This window comes from Lepidochelys kempii, chromosome 23 (assembly GCF_965140285.1).
Source record: "Lepidochelys kempii isolate rLepKem1 chromosome 23, rLepKem1.hap1, whole genome shotgun sequence".
Lineage (NCBI taxonomy): Eukaryota > Metazoa > Chordata > Testudines > Cheloniidae > Lepidochelys > Lepidochelys kempii.
Genome location: NC_136402.1, coordinates 5,078,836 through 5,101,450, shown reverse-complemented (window position 1 = coordinate 5,101,450; position 22,615 = coordinate 5,078,836). Strand labels below are relative to the sequence as shown.

General features: G+C 57.4%; 1 protein-coding gene across 2 annotated transcripts in view; it reads right to left on the bottom strand.

Annotated features, from left to right (window-relative positions):
- PRKD2 (protein kinase D2) overlaps nt 1-22,615 on the bottom strand; it is a 30,839-nt gene extending 8,224 nt beyond the window's left edge. Inside the window, exons 1-8 of one of the 2 annotated variants that reach the window (XM_073321462.2) lie at nt 22,042-22,615; nt 10,159-10,297; nt 6,598-6,729; nt 5,604-5,758; nt 4,881-5,082; nt 3,960-4,040; nt 3,475-3,628; nt 2,896-3,013 (exon numbers count right to left, since the gene is read on the bottom strand). In XM_073321462.2, coding sequence (XP_073177563.1) covers nt 2,896-3,013; nt 3,475-3,628; nt 3,960-4,040; nt 4,881-5,082; nt 5,604-5,758; nt 6,598-6,729; nt 10,159-10,297; nt 22,042-22,275 — 1,215 coding nt within the window. In that variant the 5' untranslated portion in view covers nt 22,276-22,615. The remainder of the gene's footprint in view (nt 1-2,895; nt 3,014-3,474; nt 3,629-3,959; nt 4,041-4,880; nt 5,083-5,603; nt 5,759-6,597; nt 6,730-10,158; nt 10,298-22,041) is intronic. The other variant, XM_073321463.2, reaches the window with a different exon arrangement.

Here is a 22,615-nt window from a genome sequence, read left to right as displayed (position 1 = left end):
GTGCGGAATAACTTAAATTCTGCGGTGGTGCTTTGTGGTTCGTTGTCCACCGCTGGTTATTCTGAACGCCAAAGGGAGCGAACGGGCATGTCAGTTTCTCGATAACAATGCAACATGTTCCGTCTTTCAAGTACGTTATCTCTCTATACCTGGAAAAACAGCCCACAACAACCACAAACTGCTATCCTCTGAATTTACATAAATCTGCAGCTAATCTCTTCCCTGCTCTGTCTGGTAGAGGTGTCTGTACACTGTGTGGCTCAGCATTGTCTCTTACATTGATTTGTACTGGATCGCCTTTCAAAAGCCCAGTACAGTAACTCCTCGCTTAGCGTTGTAGTTACGTTCCTGAAAAACGCGACTTTAAGCAAAATGATGTTAAGCAAATCCAATTTCCCCAAAAGAATTAATGTAAATAGGGGGGTTTAGGTTCCAGGGAAATTTTGTTCACCAAAGACTACATTATATAAACACGCACACACACACATACAAACACAGCATAAGTTTTAAACAAACAATTTAATACTGTACACAGCAATGATGATTGTGAAGCTCGGTTGAGGTGGTGAAGCCAGAGGGTGGAAGAGGGTGGGATATTTCCCAGGGAATGCCTTATTGCTAAATGATGAACTAGCATTCGGCTGAGCCCTCCAGGGTTAACACATTGTTGTTAATGTGGCCTCACACACTACAAGGCAGCACAAACGGAGGAAGGGGAGACAGCATGGCAGACAGAGACAGAGACACACCCTGTGTGTGAGAGAGAGATGCGCGTTGCCCCTTTAAGTACACTGACCCCACTCTAAGTGCATTGCATTTTTAAGTAGATCAGCAAGTTGAGACAGCAGCTGCTGCCAGCAAGCTCCCTCCGTCCTGAGCCCTGACGTGTCCCCCCCGCCCCCCGCTCTATTGAGATGGGGAAAGCGGGGGACAGGAGCAGGGGGGAGGGGACACCCGGACATTAGCCCCCCCTTTTATCCCCCCACACCTGCACAGCAACAGAAGGCTCGGGGAGCAGCTCCAAGGCAGAGGGCAGGAGCAGCACATGGCAGTCGGGGGAGTGACAGCTGAACTGCAGGCAATTGATAGCCTGCCGGGCAGCTGATGCACGGGGAACTTAGGGGAGCGGGGAGCTGATGCGGGGCTGCCGGCCCACCCTGGTTCCAAGCCCCCACCAGCTCGCTGCAACGGGCTGCTCTTCCTGCAAGCAGTGGACAAAGCAGGAGGCTGCCAAACAACGTTATAAGGGAGCACTGTGCAACTTTAAACGAGCCTGTTCCCTAATTGATCAGCCACGTAACAACGAAACAACATTAACCAGGACGACTTTAAGTGTATCATCAAATCCTCTGTTGAGTTCTTCCACCCTCCTCGCTAGGCCCATCATGGCTGCCACGCTGCGACTGGGTCTTTGATCCCACTCTGAAGGCAAAGCTTTTGTCTCTGTAAGTTGTTTCTGTGGTGAACTGGCCCCTGCAGTTCAGATCCCTCCAGGGCTAGTCAGAGCTGCGTCAGGTGACTTCAGCTCTGGGAGAAGTAGAAGGTGATTGTAAGTCCCTTCTGAGATGACTGTGACGTCAGATCCTGAGTCAATTTAAAGTCAATAGTCTTGCCATGAGTATTTAATTTCACTCTCCAGGCAGGCTCTACATCATCACCAGTGATAGATCCCAGAAGCCATGTTTCTTGATTGTCTGTAATACAAGTCAACTCCCTGACTGCTTTGGTGCAGCAAACAGCTGCAAAATGTCCATATTTGGTGCAATTATTACACCATGCGCCTCTAGCTGGATATGACTTTTTCCACATGTTGGGCACGGCAGCTGGAATTTGTCCCTCTTAGCCTAGTTCTCTCTCCTTGCCTCAGGGGTTTATGATAATGACATTTAACTCTCAAGTGTCTGTTTATAGCTTCGAAGGGCAGGTCTATTCTTAAAACGCTGCAGAGTAGCACTTCAGTGAACCCGCTACTACACTACGTCAGTGTAGTTAATCCATGTTCACGAGGGCCATAGCTATGTCGACGGGAGAAGCCCTCTTGTCAACATAGCGCTGTCTATACCAGGGGTTAGTTGGTATAACTGCTTCGGGCGGGGTGTGGATTTTCCACACCCCTGAGCAACATAGATTTACTGACATATGTTGGTAGTGTAAACAAGCCAAAGCTACTTTTAGGTTTTTCAAGTTGCTCCTGCCTTTTGTTCTGATGTGTGACTAATTCTGACTGTTCTGCTCTCTGGATATCTGTGGCTAGGGTTAAATCTCTCCTCAATCATAGCTGCTGTGAAAGATTATTATCTGTTAACCCAACAACAAGCCTGTCTTTGATATTTTCATGTTTTGCATTCCCAGAAACACAGTTTTCAGCCAATGCATGCAGAGCTCTTAAACTTTCAGCATTTCCCCCTGGTTCTTGAATTCTCCGGTGGAAACATGCTCTTTCTTTGAGGTATAAAGTATGCAACAAACACAGCCAGAACCTTTTCATCGTCATCTCTCTGACTGGCAGCAATGCGAGATCTTGCAAAATCTTTTTTCCAGTCTGTCCAGTGTGAAGGTTTGTCAAAAATAAAGTTCTGTGGGGCGCTGCAGAGGGGCATGTTGATGAGATCCTGCAACTTTTGTTCTTTCTGTCTGCAACTGTGGCTGCTGTTTCTTCTGTTTCTGTTCTTAGTCCCACTCCTGGCACCTCCTCATGCTCCTGTCCCAGAACTGGCCTGGCTGTGGAGCTCACTTACCCACCCCGGCTGCGTCCATCAGGTACTGCCAAGGTTAGCTTAAATGGGGTATTTTACACACAGCACCACCTACTGACGGTGCAGTATAATACAATTTAGTGTCCCATTGCAGCCAGCTCTTGAGCCTGGCTTCCCCAGAGGAACCGGCCCCGCTCACCAGGGTGTCTTTGCTGCTATAGTGAACCACCCAGCCTTCCTTCAGCGCTGTGCTGGATCTCCGGGTTGTGTGCCGCACCGACTGCACCACCCGCATCAGCGGGATGTAGCCCATGGAGCTGAGGGGAGAGCAACCGGACAAGTGAGCTGCGGGGGGTGGGGAGGGGGGCAGGGAACCTCAGGGCTGAGATAACGGGGATGGGGAGGGCTGCGGGTCAGCACTGAGGGGCATCACCAGATCTGTGGGTGGGGGAACCCGGAACTGGGACAGCTGGGAGGGGGCTGCGGGTTGAGACTGAGGAGCATCGGTAGAGCTGTGGGAACCAGGGGGAGGCCAGGGCTGGGGTAGGTGGGGGCTGTGGGTCAGGACTGAGGGTCATCAGAGCTGGAGGGGGGACAGGAAATCCCAGGGAAGGTCCCCCAGACCCAGAGGTGAAGCAGTCAGGGGATATTGGCTCCCCGTACCAGGAAACGCAGCTGCTAGCTGGTGGTAGCCTGAAGCCAGGGGGCCTCTGGCCCTGACCCAGGATGCTGGGGAGGGAGGGGCAGGGCAGGGGAGATTTTGGGGGCAGGGCTGTACCCCTGGGATTTGCTGGCGTCGTCATCGGGGTCGTCCCCTCCGTGGAGCTCATTCTCCGAGTGGGAGCCGGGGATGATGCCCGAGTCGTCCGATTCGTCCATCAGCGAGTTCTTGTCAGCATCGCTGAGGTCGCTGGCGTCTTCCATGGGCACGTCTGGGGGACAGCACCAGAGCCCGTGGGATCAGCACCAGGGAGGGGGGCCCTGCCAGTGCCAGGGTGTGAAACCGGGGTGCCCAGAACTGACCCACAGGACCCTGCCATTCTGGGAGCTCAGCCGGGCCAGCCCACCTGCCCCATCCTCTCTGCACCCGCACCCAGCCCCTGAGCGGGCAGGGGCCGAGGGAGACTCATCGTCCAGACCACAGGCTGTATGAGCCAGGGCTAGGGCTGGATCCCCAGTCCCGTCCCCCTCGCCAGCCCCCTGGGCAGTAGTCCCAAGGCAGCGTCCCACCACCCCCTCCACCCACGCACGGCTGCCACTCACCCCCGCCGTTGAAGAGCGTCTCGCCCAGACAGTCATTGGGCACCCGGGTGGCACAGCGTTTGTGGCAGTTAAACTTGCAGTCTGAAAGAGAGGAGAGCGTCAGGGGGGTGCCAGCTTGGGGGTCTCCAGCCCCGTCTCTCAACCATCCTGACCCCCTTCCCAAAGTGCAGACACCCCACCCCCCTCTGACACCCTGCACCAGTCAGGCTGTGAGCCCCAGGGTCCCAGGCAAACGCCACCAGCCGTATCCATTCCTGCCCCTCCTGCAGGTGAGGGCTTCTCCTCCACTTCCCATCCCCCCACTGTTGTATGCTGTTGCTGTTCTCTGTCAGACAGCTGCCACGTCCCACCCCAGAAGTAGCTGCCTGTACAGTGCCTGTCGCAAGGGGGTCCTGGTCTATGACGGGAGCCCCTTGGCGCTACCGTAATACACCTAATAAATAAGAATAATTTCAGAGCTGGGTGAAGCCATTTCTGTTATATAGCCAGTATCCTGGCCTCCCTCCCACCCGAGATCAGACCCTTGGGCCCATCTAGCCCAGTATCCCGCCCCCTTCCCTGTCACCCCAGATCAGACCCAGGGGCCCATCTAGCCTGGTGCCCCACCTCTCAGCAGTAGCCAATTAAGAAACCTTCAAAGGAAAGCGCATTCACTCCTCCCTTTTAGGGGTGGGTGCAGAGCGGGTGGGGAGAATCTCTTTCCTGTCCCCTCTGACACTCATCCCAGGCGCTGAAGTGTGAGAGTGGAAGCCCTTTCCCATAGAAATATCCAGCCCCTTCTTACATCCAGCTGGACCCTCCAGTGGCAGGGAGTTCCACCGGCCATGTGCACCCAGTGCTCCCCTCTCATTTCCCTACCTTGGCCCTTCTTGGAGAAGGAGTCCCACCTGACCCCCCCACCTCCCTCCCCCCCCCGGTCACCTTTGCACTGCAGGCCCTGGCGGAAGAGCCCCTTGAGCAACTTCTTGCAGAACTGGCAGACGGTGGGGCGGGTGTACGAGTGGATGAGGAAGGTGTGGGGCACCTTGACCTTGGACAGGAACAGCTTGTCCAGCTCGATGGGGCGCCCAATGTAGGAGGTGCTGGTGAGCCGGCGGGGCAAGGTCTCCATGGAGCTCCGGCTCTGCAGGGGAGGGGGGTACGGGACATGGCGGGAATGAGGGGGGGAAGGGGGGTCACGTTCCATGGCCAACCCAGTGCTGCAGCAGCCGCGGAGGGGGCCAGTTAGCGCTGCCATGGGGCGGGGGTGGGGAAGTTAGCTCCCTCAGGGACGGGGGGGTGGGACTTCCAGCTGGGGACCCAGTACATTGAAACCTGAACTTGTGACACCCAGGGTGTCACCCAGGGTGACACCCAGGGGCTGCCCATCCACCCCCACCCCCACTCTTCTGGGGCACGATCCTTGGTCACGGCTAGCCACAGCTCTAAACTACCCAGCAGCAGTGAGGATGGACGCCAGACCGCTCCCTTCCCCAGCACCCAGACCCTGCCCCTCCAGCCTGAGAAGAATCTCGCTGAGCCGGGCAGTATAGGGGACAAGACACACAGCTCAGGTGGCCACGGCGCGCGGCCAGCGCCATCTCAGGGGTTGGCCCGCGATGCAGGGCCGGGCGGTCCTCGCCCCTACCCAGCGGGGGCTCTTACCAGCTCGTCGGGGGCGCAGGGCAGCGACTCGGAGGTGGCGAGCCGCAGGGACTGCGCGGTGGCCAGCGAGGTGGCCGAGAGGCGGCGTTTGCGGGCCCCGCTGCAGTTGTTGGGGATGTTGAAGGCACAGCGTTTGTGATAGTTCAGGCCACAACCTGCAACACACGGAGGAGCCGCCTGCGTCACGTTTCCGACCAGACGGGCGGCGGGAGGGCCCGGGGGCAGGGGAGGCCCAGTATGGGATTAGGGCCCCACAGCGGGATCGGGGTCCCATGGTGCTGTCCGAAGACCAAGGCAGTCCTCCCCCACAGAGCCTATGATCTAAGTGTAAGACAGACAGACGGACGGGAGGGCATGGCTCTGGGCAGCGGTCCCAGCCTAAGGAGTGGGGCAGGCCCCAGCGTGGATCCGTCTGGGACGCTGGTTTAACAGGACAGCTCAGAGCCTGAGTTAAGCATTAAATCAGTTAATTTCCTACACGCTAAGTGACTCCGTCTCTGGCTGTGTCCTAGGGCTCGGACAGGGCACGTGGCAAGGGGGTCACAGCCACGTGCCGGAGCCACCAAGGTCGAAAGCAGAATGTCCCCAACGCCAGGCACCCTGCCCCCCAACCCCCCAAGCCAGGCAGAGGTGACCTGGGGGGTGGAAGAGCGATGCCAGCCCCCACCCTAGAGAGATCTCCCCCCCGGGGGCAGAAGGCTGCTCAATCCGTGGGGCTTTGTGGGTTGTTTCTCACCGGCTGGTTTGTGCAGTGGGACCCTCTTCAAACTGGGCTGAGACCCCCCCCAACTCATTACACACAAGGGTCACCGAACGGCCACTCCCCACCCCCGACCTGCGCCAGCCAGGCCCCAGTCCTGGGGCCAGATCAGAGCCGGCATCGCCTAGAGGGGAAAGGCCCCGTGTCTCATTCCCCACCCCTCCTCTCCTGAGCCGCCAGCCCCCTGGGCTCAGATGGGGAGACACCCCCACACCCTCCCCCTGGGCTCCATACCATCACACTTGAGGCCCTGGCGCACCAGGCCAAAGAGCATTTCCCCGCAGTGGTCGCAGAAGGCCGGGGCGCGGTACGAATGCACGTTCAGGGCGTGCGGACGTATCCGGAAATCCTCAAAGGTGGCCGAGGCTGGTGGACAAGAGGGAGGGAGCTCAGGGCACGGCGTGGCCCGGTCCAGACCCGCCGGCTGCCCCTGGGAGAGGGAGGGCCTGGCTGGACCCACCTCCCTGCACCCACATCCCCGTAACGATCCATAGCCAACACCCCACTTTCAGCAGTGGCCGGACCCCCCGTTGGTGCCGGGGCGCCCCCTGCTGGCGAGACCCCTGACACCGGGGATTCTCTAGCACAGGGGCCTCTGGCACAGATTGGGCGGACGCGGGGCAGGATTTCCTGCGGGTGGAGAGGGGGGGAACGTCACTGCCGTGGGCCCCGGAGCTGCAGCGCCCCTGCCCTTCCCCCCACCAGGTCTCGTGCCAGGGAGCCGGCCCCCAAACCACTTCCTGCCGGGGCGCGCGCAGGCAGCCCTGACTCAAAACAGCACCTGGGCACCGGCGGGAGCGAAAGCAGCCGTGGGCGGGCAGCAGCGGAGGAGAGCGATGGCGCCAGGGAGCCAGGGGCCCGGGCGCAGCCCACAGCCATGCGTGGGGAAGCTCCCCACCCACCCGCAGCCCCGGACTGACTACACCATCATCGGTACCCAGGCACCTGGCGCTGTATCCCAGCCTCTGCCCAGAGACCCCTGGCACCGAGACACGTCCTGTCCCCCCGCCATCTCCCAGCCCCGAGCCCCCCGTGGCACTGTGTCCCGTCCTCTCCTGCACCCCGAACCAGGCCCTGCCAGTCGCATGGCAACGTGCCAAGGGGCAGCGTCATGCCGGTGTAACACCTGATTCACCAGCCCTGCGGGCGGCCCCATTCTGCCCTGCCCAGCCCTCAGCGCCCCATCGGTCCGCCCAGCCTTCTGGCAAAGCAGCCAACGCCACCGAGCCGGGATCGGCTGCCACGGGCTGGGGAACACGCTGGTAATGCCCTCACAGCGCCGCCCGGCCGGGATCGGCAGCTGGACAGCCCAGGGCGCGGGCAGGTGCAAGCCAGTGCGGAGCGGGCCACGTGGGAAGAGCTTGGATGGGCTAGTGAGCGTCTGGAAAAGGAGGGCAAGTGTGTTGTGGTGTCACACACACAGAGCAGGGCCCATCCCCTCCGGCAGGGGGCGGCAGGGACACACACACAGCAGGGCCCATCCCCTCCAGCAGGGACACACTCACACACACACAGCAGGGCCCATCCCCTCCAGCAGGGGGTGACAGGGACACACACACACACACACACACACACACAGAGCACGGCCCATCCCCTCCAGCAGGGGGCGGCAGGGACACACACACACACAGAGTAGGGCTCATCCCCTCCAGCAGGGGGTGACAGGGACACACACACACACACAGAGTAGGGCTCATCCCCTCCAGCAGGGGGCGGCAGGGACACACACACACACAGAGCAGGACCCATCCACTCCAGCAGGGGGCGGCAGGGACACACACACACACAGAGTAGGGCTCATCCCCTCCAGCAGGGGGACACACACACACACACACACAGCAGGGCTCATCCCCTCCAGCAGGGGGTGACAGGGACACACACACACACACAGAGCACGGCCCATCCCCTCCAGCAGGGGGCGGCAGGGACACACACACACACAGAGTAGGGCTCATCCCCTCCAGCAGGGGGCGGCAGGGACACACACACACACAGAGCAGGACCCATCCCCTCCAGCAGGGGGCAGCAGGGACACACACACACACAGAGTAGGGCTCATCCCCTCCAGCAGGGGGACACACACACACACACACACACACACACACACACACAGCAGGGCTCATCCCCTCCAGCAGGGGGCGGCAGGGACACACACACGCACACAGAGCAGGGCCCATCCCCTCCAGCAGGGGGCGGCAGGGACACACACACGCACACAGAGCAGGGCCCATCCCCTCCAGCAGGGGGCGGCAGGGACACACACACACACACAGAGTAGGGCTCATCCCCTCCAGCAGGGGGCGGCAGGGACACACACACACACACACACACACAGAGTAGGGCTCATCCCCTCCAGCAGGGGGCGGCAGGGACACACACGCGCGCACACACACACACACACACACACAGAGTAGGGCTCATCCCCTCCAGCAGGGGGTGACAGGGACACACACACACACACACAGAGTAGGGCTCATCCCCTCCAGCAGGGGGCGGCAGGGACACACACACACACACACAGCAGGGCTCATCCCCTCCAGCAGGGGGCGGCAGGGACACACACACGCACACAGAGCAGGGCCCATCCCCTCCAGCAGGGGGCGGCAGGGACACACACACGCACACAGAGCAGGGCCCATCCCCTCCAGCAGGGGGCGGCAGGGACACACACACGCACACAGAACAGGGCCCATCCCCTCCAGCAGGGGGCGGCAGGGACACACACACGCACACAGAGCAGGGCTCATCCCCTCCAGCAGGGGGCGGCAACGACACACACACACACACACACACGCACACAGAGCAGGGCCCATCCCCTCCAGCAGGGGGCGGCAGGGACACACACATGCACACAGAGCAGGGCTCATCCCCTCCAGCAGGGGGCGGCAGGGACACACACACACACACACACACACACACACAGAGTAGGGCTCATCCCCTCCAGCAGGGGGCGGCAGGGGGACACACACACACACACACACACACACACACAGAGTAGGGCTCATCCCCTCCAGCAGGGGGGGGCAGGGACACACACACACACACAGAGTAGGGCTCATCCCCTCCAGCAGGGGGCGGCAGGGACACACACACGCACACACACAAAGTAGGGCTCATCCCCTCCAGCAGGGACGGACACACACACACACACAGAGTAGGGCTCATCCCCTCCAGCAAGGGGCGGCAGGGACACACACACGCACACAGAGCAGGGCCCATCCCCTCCAGCAGGGGGCGGCAGGGACACACACGCACACAGAGCAGGGCTCATCCCCTCCAGCAGGGACACACACACACACACACACAGACACAGCAGGACTCGTTCCCTCCAGCAGGGACACACACACACACAGAGCAGGGCCCATCCCCTCCAGCAGGGGGCGGCAGGGACACACACGCACACACACACACACACACACACAGCAGGGCTCATCCCCTCCAGCAGGGGGCGGCAGGGACACACACACACACACAGAGCAGGGCTCATCCCCTCCAGCAGGGACACACACACACACACACACACACACACACACACAGCAGGGCTCATCCCCTCCAGCAGGGGGCGTCAGGGACACACACACACACACAGAGCAGGGCTCATCCCCTCCAGCAGGGACACACACACACACACACACACACACACACACAGACACAGCAGGACTCGTTCCCTCCAGCAGGGACACACACACACACAGAGCAGGACCCATGCCCTCCAGCAGGGGGCAGAAGGCATGTAGACACACACATAGCCTTTTTTTTCTCTCTCCCCCTCATCCACACACACGCGTGTGTTACCTGAGAGCACCACCTCCACCAAGTCCCCCTCCTGGATGTCTCCAGCCACGCGCACCAGCTGCAGGATGTTGGCGGACGACAGGTCATGTTTGAAGAGCAGGATCTTGTCATAGAGCCCGTAGAAGCCGCACTCTGGGAACTGTGAGGACAGACAGACAGACAGACATGGGACGGGGAGGCCATGGCTGAGTGCTGGGGGACACAGCCGAGCCATGCAGTGAATACCCTGCTGAGGCAATTCTTAATTTAGCCCTACATGGTGCACAGGATCCGGTCCAAGAGGCACATACAGCTGAACCACATGGCGATTAAATTTAACATCAGTGTAGGGAGGGAAACACCTAAGAAACCCACCACAGCAGCATTTAACTACAAAAAGGGGGAACTACACTAAAATGACGAGGCTAATTAAATGGACATTAAAAGGAACAGTCACAAGGGTGAAATGCCTGCAAGCTGCATGGAAACTTTTTGAAAACACCAGAATAGAGGCTCAAACTAAATTTATACACACACACACACACACAACAGTAAAAGGACCAAAAAAATGCCATCATGGCTAAACAGCAGAATAAAGTAGGCAGCCCAGAGACAAAAAGACATCTTTTAAAAACTGGAAGTCAAATCCAACTGAGGAAAACAGAAAGGAGCATAAACTCTGGCAAGTCAAGTGTAAAAGTATAATTAGGCCGGCCAAGACAGAATTTGAAGAGCAACTATCAAAAGACACAAAAACTAGCGCAAAACTGTTTATAAGTACATCAGAAGCAGGAAGTGGGCCGAACAATCAGTGGGGCCACTGGATAATCAAAGTGCTAAAGGAGCACTCAAGGAAGACAAAGGCATTGCAGAGAAGAAGCTAGGTGAATTCTTTGCATCTGTCTTCACTAAGGAGGATATGAGGGAGATTCCCACATGTGAGCCATTCTTCTTCAGTGACAAATCTGATTAGCGGTCCCAGATGGAGATGTCAGTAGAGGAGGTTTCAGAACAAACTGATAAATTAAACAGTAATAAGTCACCAAGACCAAGAGTTTTGAAGGGACTCAATTATGAAATTGCAGAACTACTAACTATGGTAGGTAACCTACTGCTTAAAGCAGCCTCTGAACCAGATGACTGGCAGAGAGCTAATGTGATATCCAGTTTTTAAGAAGGCTGCAGAGGCAATTACAGGCCGGTTAAGTCTAACTTCAGGACCAGGCAAATTGGTTGACCCTATAGTAAAGAACAGAATTATCAGACACACAGATGAACAGGATATGTTGGGAAGAGTCAACATGGCCTTTGTAACGGGAAATCACGCCTCACCAATCTATTAGAATTTTTTGAGGGTGTCAACAAACATGTGGACAAGAATGATTCACTGGATATAGTCTACTTAGACTTTCACAAAGCCTTTGACTAGGTCCCCTCACCAAAGGCTCTTAAGCAGTCATGGGATAAGAGGGAAAAGCCACTCATGAATCAGTAACTGGCTAAAAGACAGGAAATAAAGGGTAGGAATAAACAGTCAGTTTTCACAATGGAGAGCGGTAAATAGCAGGGTCCCCCTAGGATCTGTACTGGGCTGTGCTGTTCAACATATTCCTAAATGATCTGGTAAAAGGGCTGATCAGTGAGGTGGCAAAGTTTCCAGACAGTACAAAATTACTCAAGATAGCTAAGTCCATAGCAGACCACAAAGAGGTACAGAGGGATCTCACCAAACTGGGTGACCAGGCAAGAAAATGGCAGATGAAATTCAATGTTGATAAATGCAAATTAATGCATATAATGCACATAATCCCAACTTTACATACAAAATGAGGGGGTCTAAATCAGCTGTTACCACTCAAGAAAGAGATCTTGGAGTCATCATGGATAGTTCTCTGAAAAGACCAGCTTAGCAAGCAGGACAGTTCAAGAAAGCGAACAGAATGTTAGGAACCATTAGGAAAGGGATAGATAATACGGCAGAGAACATTATAACGCCCCTATAGAAAGCCACGGTATGCCCACTCCTTGAATACTACATGCAGTTCTGGTCGTCCCATCTCAAAAAAGAGAGATGATTGGAAAAGGTACAGAGATGGGCAACAAAAATGATGAAGTGTATGGAACAGCTTCCACACGAGGAGAGATTAATAAGACTGGGACTGGTCAGCTTGGGAAAGAGACGACTAAGGGGGATATGACTGAGGTCTATAAAATAATGAATGGCGTGAAGAAAATGACTAGGGACGTGTTATTTACCACTTCAGGGAACAAGAGCCAGGGAGGGGTCACCCGATGAAATCAATAGGCAGCAGGTTTAAAACAAACAAAAGGAAGTGCTTCGTCACACAACGCACCATCAACCTGTGGAACTTCTTGCCAGGGGATGTTGTGAAGGCCAAAAGTATAGCAGCATTCAAAAAGAATTAGATCAGTTCCTGAAGAACAGGTCCCTCCATGGCTATTGGCCAAGATGGTTAAGGATGCAACTCCATGCTCTGGGTGTCCCTAAATCTAATAGAAGCTGGAACTGGATGACAAGGGATGGATCACTTGATGATGACCTGTTCTGTTCGTTCCCTCTGAGACACCTGGCGTTGGCCACTGTCGGAAGACAGGACACCAGGCTAGATAGAGCTTTGGTCTGACCCAGGATGGCCGTTCTTATGTACTTCTGATCCCTTCCCACAGCTTACCAGACCCAATATCCAGCAGAAGACGGCTCCCTGTTGGCTGGCAGGGAACACCCTGAGCCGGTGCGCCTCTACATGGGGGCATATATAGCCCACCCCATCCCACCCACTACTGAGCCAGAGAGGGGTAGGGCCAGGGAGCAGCCAGGCCTGCATTCAACAGCCAAAGCACAGAGGTGGCAAGTGAGCCACCCAAGATCAAACAGCGAATCAATGACAGAGCTCAGAATAGAACCCAGCCCTGACTCCCAGCCCTGCCCCCCATCCAACCATTGGACCCCACTCCCCTCCCAGAGCTGGGACAGAACCCAGGAGTCCTGGTTCCCAGCCCCCTGCTCTAACCACTAGACCCCACTCCCCTCCCAGAGCTGGGGACAGAACCCAGGAGTCCTGGCTCCCAGTCCCCCTGCTCTAACCACTAGATCCCACTCCCCTCCCAGCGCTGGGGACAGAACCCAGGAGTCCTGGTTCCCAGCGCTGCCCCCCACTCCCTCACTCTAAGCCCAATCTCACAGAAGTTGCGGTGGCTGGTGGGGAGCAGTGGTTGCATTATTGCGAACTTCTAGCTGCCCTCAGTACCTTCCATGGCTGCTGAGCCCAGCCTGGACTCTGGGGGTCCCACCCATGGGGAGGAGCTGGGGAGGAAAGACAGGGCCCGTGACCCATTAGTGCATCCCCTCCTCTGCTCCGAGAGCTCCCCACCCAGATCCATCCCCAAGGCAGTGCTGGTGCCAGGAGACAGGGCTGGCACATGGGGTGTTTAAGGGTCTCTGGCAGCTTGGGCTCCCTGGGGGAGACAGAAAAGATCCCGGGCCAAAGGCCCCACAGCTGCCCCGATGGCTTCCTCCAGCCAGGAGGGGATGAGGGTCTGATGCACGGGTGCCTGGTGCCACCTGCTAGGTGGGGGCGTGTTATCCCATCAGTGGCCTGCAGGGCCCTGCTCTGCTGCAGACAGACTCCCTGGGCAATTCTCTTCAGTTCCCCCATGCCTCAGTTTCCCCACCGGTACAGTGGAACTGGGTGCTCTGGCTCCCCCACTGTCAGCTGGAAGGGCGCCCCCCTCCCGCCCCCCCACATCTGATGGCAGAGCCCACAAAGGGCAGCCTGGACACAGGGGCTGCCGCGCTCTCCCTCCAGCTGCTTATGCAAATCCGTGGGGTTATTTTTGGCTCTGAGCTGGCCCCAGCGAGGAGCGATCTGGTTCCAGTTGATCTCCGGCCTCTTCCTTCCTTCCTCCTGCCCAAGCAGGGCCCAGCCCGTTCCACTCCACCAGCGCCAGGAGGAGGAGTCACCTCACACACCCACAGATGCACCCTGATCAGCCAGCTTGCAAGCTCAGCTCAGGGGAGCCACCTTTTCCCTCTCCAACACCCCCCCCCCCACACAGACACACGGGGCCGGCTCTCTGAACCCAACTTCCCAGTCCAGGGCGGGCACAGAGAGGCTGGTACCCCGGCTCAAACCACCCCTGCTTCAGCTTTTGCAGAGAACCCAAAACCCCACCATGGCGATTCTGCAGAGACCCCCCGCCGCAACCGCCCATCTTGTTCTCAGGAAGAGCCAAGCGACAATAAAACCCCTCACGCAGGGCCTAGAGAGCGGCTAGCAGGGGAGCTGTCCGGAGAGCTCAGCGCACATCCCCAAGGCTGGCACGGTCAGAACCGGGCCTGCTGCAGCGACAAACAAGTCAGGAAAGCGGGTTCCTCTCTTTGAGTCCAGGAGGCTGAGAGACAGACCGATCTGGGCTGAGATAGCCAGCCCCAGCGTGGGCGGATGGGCAGAGAGGGAGATTGAAGGGCAGAGAGAAGGATAAAATGGAGAGACAGACAGACAGCGGATGGGTAGAAGGATGGATTGAAGAACAGATGGACAGACAGACACAGTGGATGGAAGGAGGAATAGAAGGACAGCTAGGATATTGCAGGCGGCTGGATGGATGGGCAGACAGTAGCTGGAAGGATAGATAGAACAACACATGGTTAGATAAGAGAGTGAATGGATCAAAGGACAGATGGACAGACCATGGACTGGAGGCTGGATAGGAGGACAGATGGACAGAGACAGTGGACGGAAGGATGGAGAGGAGGACAAATGGACAGACAAGCAGTGGAGAGAAGGAGGGACAGGAGGACAGATGGACAGAAGGATGGACACGAGGACAGCCTCAGTACTGCGGATGGAAGGAGGGAAGGGAGACAGACAACCCTTCCCTCAACATCTTACCCTCCCAGACATCCTCAGGATGAGGCCACGTGCCCAGGTGCGGGCAAGTGGGGGCAGGGTATTGTCAAGCAGGACACGGGGACTCTTGGGACGTGAAGGAGGGGCCACAGGACTGGGATGGGGCGGGGGTAACCGTGATGTGCCCTGGGCTTGGGGGGTGGCATGGCTAAAGACACAAAGGGCCAGGTGGGGAAGGAGCTGGGCAGCGACTCAAGAGACCAGGGTTCGGTTCCCAGCTCTGCAACAGGCTCCTCTGTGCAACCTTGGACAAGTCACTTAGCTCCTATGTGCCTCAGTTTCCCCATCTATAATGGGGGACTGGGGGAGAACAGCACCACCCTGCCTTACAGGCAGGGCTTATGAGGATAAATACACCAAAGGGCGTGAAGTGCTCAGATACCACCGGGCTGGGGACCATCAAAGACAGGAAGGGAAGGCTGCCCCACAGAGCTGGAGCCAAGCAGGGGGAGGGGCTGGGGTCAGGGCTGGGGAAGCTGCAGCTCAAGCTGGGTTGAACAGGGCCAAGGCCTGGTCGGTTCTGGGCAGGGGGGAGGCAGCGGGGAGGCAGGGAGCCCACGAGGGACCTCTGGGAAAGGGCTCGTGCCGCAGCTCTGCGGCTGCAGCCGGCTGCCTGTTGTCAGGACGTGGTTAGAAGCAGGGCTCTTGGCCCGGGGCCCAGAGAGTTCAGTGAAGGGCTGGTGCAGGTGCCGACACTGCACTCCCTGCCCCCCCCGTTCCCCCTCTGAGGGGCCAGGCTCCTCCAGCAGCCACGGTGCAGCAACAGGCTGTGTGGAGCCGTCACACAGGGGGAAACTGAGGCCCAGTAGAGGCCAAGTCCCTCATCCAAGGATGCTGAGTGAGTCAGAAGCAGAGCAGGGAAAAGAACCCAGGAGTCCCAGCCCCCCCCCCCGCTCTAACCCCTGAACCCCGCTCCCCTGCCAGAGCTGGGATGAAACCCAGGAGTCCCAGCCCCCCCCCGCTCTAACCCCTGAACCCCGCTCCCCTGCCAGAGCTGGGGATAGAACCCAGGAATCCTGGCTCCCAGAGCCCTTTTGCCTGCTCAGGGTAACTCCCACCGACCAGGACGCCAAGTTCAAAGCGTGCCCCCGGGGCCTAGCTTTCCTTCCCAGGCCTGTTGTGCAAGAAGACCCCAGCTCTGGTACCGCCACGTATCATTGGATCCCAACACCAGGGCTGCCCGTCTCGATTCTCACACAGGAGATTAACCCTGTGGATGGGTGTTTCGGAGCACACGGGCCAAGGGGAGCAGCTGCTTCCCTGGTGCAGGGAGAGAGGGAGGCAGCAGCTGCGGGGGGGCTAATTACAGCGCCTCCCCCACCCACTCCGCCCAGCTGTGGCTCCAGCCGTGGGGTGGGACGTGACCCGGCCACAACCACAGGGTCAGTGGTGAACACTGCAGTTTTGCTCCGTGCAGCCATGAGCTGCCCAAAGATCCCAGGTTGCAGGAAGCGGCTGGTGGCTCGGTAGGAGGCCTCAGTGAATCAGGGGGAGTTGACCAGCTGAACACCCCGTAAACCAATTGTCCCACCCACTTGTGGCTGTCAAAGAGACCGAGAGCCGGACCGGGCTCCTAATCCGCTGGGGGGCCGGGACAGTTGTCCAGCCTGACTCCCCACTGTAGCAGTAAGGGAGTTCTTCACTTCCCCACCCCACATGACTGGGCAGCGTCTCCATAGCACTCAGAGGGCTGCATTCCTTCCACCCCAGAAGCAGAGGTATTTACAGAAATACATGCATTAAATATTTGCGAGGAGTGCAGTACTGTGGTAACGAGGGCCGGATTAGGACAGAGGGATGGATACAAAATAGGGGTGGGGGGTGTTTGCATGTAGATAGATAGATAAATAGATAGATAGAGCACAGGGATAAAGTGTCCTATATACACACTGTATAAAAGAGAGGCCCCAAGAATCATGAGTTTTTGTTTTAAATAATAGAACTGAGGTTATTTATTTGCCTTCTGGTATCATAGAATCTCAGGGCCCATATTTTCAAGCTTTTGTCCACAACCACAAGAACTTACATTTTAAAAACAAAAAGAAATTTAAGCAGAGATCCGAAGGTCATAACCTGACTCCTGCAGCTGGGGACTTGTAGGGGGAGGGAAACAAACTCAAAGTCTCACAAGGTTTGCAATACAATGGTGAGAATCGTAAATTTATTTGGAATCATTTCTGGGTGAAGTGTGGGCAAAAGAGAAGATAATGAGCAGCTCTACTAATTATTTAGCTACATTAATACTATAGTAACCACTTAGAAGCTATATTAATTAGGTCTCACCCTGCTAGTCGGTCGAGTCTTTTACACTGCAAGCTCTCCAGGGCAGAGACTTGCTGGTTTTGCCATGTTTGTACAGCACCTGCCACAATGGAGAGAAACTAGACATCTCTACGGGCTACCACATTCTCTTCAATAATAATAATTTACTATTCCTGGGGACAGTTGGCTTCTTTTGAGACCTAAAATCTAAGGTTTGATATTTGTCCAAACAGGATTTAAAAAAAAAAAAAGGGGGGGGGGTGGAGAAATGGTTTTGAGTGTTACTGTTTTAAAAAGACACTTCACCTGGATCTGGATCTGGATTTTTAGATCATATTTTCCAGCACAAAAGGGATAAAATCTAGCAGCCTGAAAGACCCTCCGGCCCTCACCTGTGATGACACTTCACTCCCATTCCTGCTGTCTCATGTAACGTACAAAACCCATAGCCTCCCAAGACTTTGGCCGCCGAACCTCACGACAGCAGCAAGGACAGAACCCAGGCCTCTTTCCCGGAAAGCCCAGCACCACCGGAGAATCTCCATGAGCAGCGAGGCTATGACACACGACTGAGCGGTTCTGACACCGCCCAGCGGAGGGCAGCCATGCACAGGCACGCTGGGCCACAGCATTTTCCATGGGCAGGGCCCGGTCCCTGATAACATCCCAGGAATTCAAAGTCCACCGCAGTTAGCTACAGATTCAAAGCTGGAGATGAGGCCAGTGGGGCCTTACTCCCCACAAGGTGTCTGGTCCCTTGGAGGCCCACAGGAGCTCTTCTTTCTACCCTGGTTCAGTACCCCCCGCCTCCATGGGACGCAGCCTGTGGTAGATCAGCCAATGCCAAGGTGATCCTAATTATTAGGTGTGTTATGGCAGCACCCAGTCACACACTAGGACCCAATTGTGAGAGTGGCTGTATTACTCTGTATTGTATAACTATTAGTTGTATTACGGTAGTACCTAGGCACCCCACTCCTGGACCAGGACCTCATTGCGCCAGGCGCTGTATGTTTTTATTGCTATTAGTGTTTATTGAGGTCGTGCCTAGGAGCCCAGCCACAGCCCCCGCCCTCACTGTCTCTGTGCAGCGCTTGGCACAGAACAGAAAGACAGTCCCTGCTCCAAAATGCGGACAACTGATCGGGGAGGGGGGATGACACGGTATGTGTGCACAGTTCGTGCCTTGTCCCTACCAAGCTACGGGGGCTGCTCCTCCAAGCCCCGAAATGCAGCCCCCTCTGGGGTGGAGCATGGCAGCGCCATAAGAGACAAAAGCAGCTGCAGCCCGGTGAATCCGCTCTCCACCTCCCCTCAGGGCCTTCCACGGGTTGCAGGGGGTGGATCCCAGCCCCGCTACAATACCACATCCCAGTGCAGGCCTGGGGTAGCAGCCTGTCTCCCTCCCTCGCTCCTCTGTCTCTGGAGGCAGGGAACGGATTTCCAGCTAGGGAGGCAGGTCTTTGGGGTAAGAGGTGTCTCCTGGGAGGGGGAGTGACTCTGATGCCCCATTCTGCTCCCCTTGTAGACCCACCAGAAGAGAAGACTTGGGGGGGGGGAGCATTGAGGCAGCGTGAGCCCACAACAGGGGAAGTGGGAATAATCACACACACCCCAGTTACGAGGCCAGCTGGCTCGTTCTAGGGCATCCCCAAAGAGCCGGGATGGTCAAACCCGGCCTTTTTCTCCTCCTCCTGGACTGGCCAGCTAAGGGTTAATCCCGGAGTCACGCTTTCCCTTCTCCCAGCTGCTGCCAAAACTGTTACTGATCTGCAGGAAGCAGGCACATAACAGCAGGCAATAAACCCGAAGGGAGGGAGCTCTTCTCCCGGCCAGCACAGGCATCAGGGACTGGCCCCTCTATTCAAGGCTAGATCAAGATCAGGGCAAGGCCTGCTAATCAGCAGGCTCATATTTCTACGGGGCCCTGGAGGATCCACAAAGCACCGAGCAAAATCTAAACACTGGGCACTGAAATGCAGCCACCTCTGGGGTGAGGCGCAGCAGCTCTTTCACAGCCAGACAAACTTTCTACGGTTCAGAACGGAGGAAGTGAAGCATGAGCCAACCTGAAACTACAGACAGGAATTTAAGGAAGTGGAAGACAATTACCAACTACCCAGACTGGAATTTAGCCAGGAGACCTGAGCTAAGAGGCCTTCCCTTGTGAAAAGCAGCTGTGGGAGCTTTAGTAACCACAAGCAATCATGGCCTTTTGCATTTCCTATAGCGGCCAGCACCTCCAGCAGCACCCTACCCCTAGCACCAGGCTGGGGCTGATCCCTGCCTGGGGCCCCCAGGCAATGCCCCAATACTGCATCCGAGGGGAAGAGTACCCCTTACAGGTAGTAACACAACTCTTCAATGGCACTGCACACCCACGGATCTCAATGCCCAGTAGAGTACAAGGAGAGCAGAGAGAGAGGACATGACTTGCCCAAGGCCTTACAGTCTCCTGTGCTGAATGCAAGGCCACATTAAACCTCAGAGCTGGGGGGCAGAACCCAGGAGTCCTGACATCCAGGCCCCGCCCAACCACTAGCCTCCACTCCCCTCCCACAGCTGGGGCTAGAATGCAGGAGTCCTGGCTCCCAATCCTGTGCCCTTTCCACTTGACCACAACGTCTTTGCCTGCAGCATCTCTGAGGTCTCTCATCCAAGAACGGCCCCTGTTTACCCTTTGGCCGGCTCCCCCACGTGGCCCCTACAGTTAGCGCCTTCCCCTCCTTGCATGCCTCACATCCACAACGCCCTTCCTGTCCACCCCGCCACAATGAATGCACTACACCCCCAGAGGGATACCTCCCTAAGCCCCACAAAAGGGCTCTCTGATGCTATGGCATCATCTGTTCCCACCCCCCCGCCAGAAGCTACTGTGTCCAAGGCCTCGGGGATTAACCAATCTGGGCCAAGCTCGAGGGCTAGTGATCTGGATCGGTTCTGACTCATGGCGTCCGAGCCAGCTGCAAAGTCGCTCCTTGCCCAGGCTCTGGAGATCAGGCTCTCCTTGCTCAGGCTCTCCAGCTAGGAGATCCAGCAGAGGGAGAAGGGGCCCTTTCCCCAGCCAGCTGGGGGGGGGGGGAAGGGTCACAACCCTAGCCGTTGGGGTCACCCCTGCTTCCCAGCCCTGGCAGCTCCTGTGCAGGGACGGCAGATCCAACTGGAAAGGTAGCCCCAACAGCACGGAGTTTGGACTGGGGCAGGGGGGCATGAAACAGGTTTGTGATGCATCCCTCTGCTCCCCTTCCCTTTAGGTCTCCATAGCCTGTGCCCCAAGACCCCAGGAGAAGGACACCAGCGTGGGGGAGGGAGGGGGGGATATATGGAGGGAGGTCAGTCCTGGAGCTCCTTACTGGGAATCAAGTGATCAAGGGAGTCCCTGAAACACACACTGCAGAATCTTCATCACCCAGACCCAAACTCCCAGCACAGATACCCAGCCCTGAACTCCCAGACCTCCCAGCACCCAGACCAGACCCTGGCCCCACAGCTCCTTCCCTGTCATGCCCCACGACAAGGATGGAGGGGTCCCCTCTGATCTGCCCCATCCCATGGGCCTCCGTGAACCCAGCTGGGCCTCTGGGAGCTGGAAAACCTCATCCCTTTCCCGTCAGGCAAAGAGTCACGGGTAGAGTTTCCACTCGTTGGTGGAAGTCCTGCTGTTTCGGGGAGTGGGGGCAGAAGAACCCCTTTACCTGGGGGAGGATGAGGAGCACCAGACTCGGAGCTTAAACCGCAAAAGTTGCAGTTTCCAACCAAATGAAATCCCCGCCCCCATGGGGGGAGTCGGGCGGAGATGGGACCCAGCCCCCAACCCCAACCCAGAGTCTGGCCCCAGCTGGCTGCCTCCCAGACCCTCCGCCTGGCTTCATTACCCTATCTACCCCCACACAGCTTCCCACATCCCCTCTGCACCCCACTTCCTTCCCCATCGACCCCCATCCCAGGCCCGCCTGTCCCTCCACCATGCACAGTATAGCATCAAAACACCACAACTGCAGTTAAACCTTCCCACCCCACGCAGCTGATACAGGCAGCCCAGCTCACAGGCTCCCAGACACACACCCATGTGGACACACGCAATTCCAGGCACACACATTAAGTCTTGATGCACAGACACAGTCATGCAAACACTCTTGCCACATGCACCACAATCATACACACAACACAGAACCGCACAGTCACACACACACACACACACCACAATCATACACACAATGTGCAATTGCAGTCACACACTCATAACAGTACAGATACACAATCACAATCACACAGTCACACAGCACAGTCATACACACAACACACAGTCACACACTCACAATACAGATACACAATCATACAACACACAATCGCACAACATGCAATCACAGTCACACACCACAATCACACACAATACACAATCGCAGTCACACACTCACAACAGTAAAGATACACACTCATACAACACACAATCAGTCACACACCACAATCATACACACACCACGCAATCGCAGTCACACACCACAATCATACACACAACATACAATCGCACATGGTCTCTCACACACGCCAATTTAGATACACAAACACACACACAGGACGATCTAGACACAATTACACACAGACAGACAGAGACAGAGCCTCTCTCGCTTCTTGGGCCCGGAGTTAGCTGGTCCCTCCGGGCAGCGCCTGACCCCCAGACCGCCCCACACCCGCCCCATCCCCCCTTTACCTTCTGGTCCACGATGGAGCAGGCCAGCTGCTTGACATGAGCCAGGTCCGAGGCCGCGGGGAGCAGGACGAACTCCCGGGTCAGCCCGATCTGGAGGTGGAAAGAGACCCCCTGGCAAGCAGCGCAGGACCCAGGCGCCACCGGCGCGGGCTCCGGGGCTGCCAGGCAGCCTCCCGGGGTCCCGGGGGAAGAGGGGAGGGCCGGGGGACCGGCGCAGGCCGGTGGGGAGGCCATGGAGGCCCCCGGAGAGACGCACAGACTCCCCCGCCCCTGCACCCCGAACCCAGGCGTCCGGGTCTGGCTGTCACATCCGAAGCGGGGTCTGGCTGTCACATCCGAAGCGGGCAGCGCATCCCGGAGGGGCGCGGCGCACGAGAGCTGGCCAGGGGGGGCGCACGGCCGGGGCGCACGGGTCCTGGCACGGCCGGGGGCGCACGGCCGGGGCGCACGGGTCCTGGCACGGCCGGGGGCGCACGGGGACCCGGCCGGCGCCTCTCGCTCTCCTCCGCCGCCGCTTTCTTTTTCTTCCCCCCAAACTTTACGGCCGGCCGGGACTGAGGAGGAAGTGCTGTGA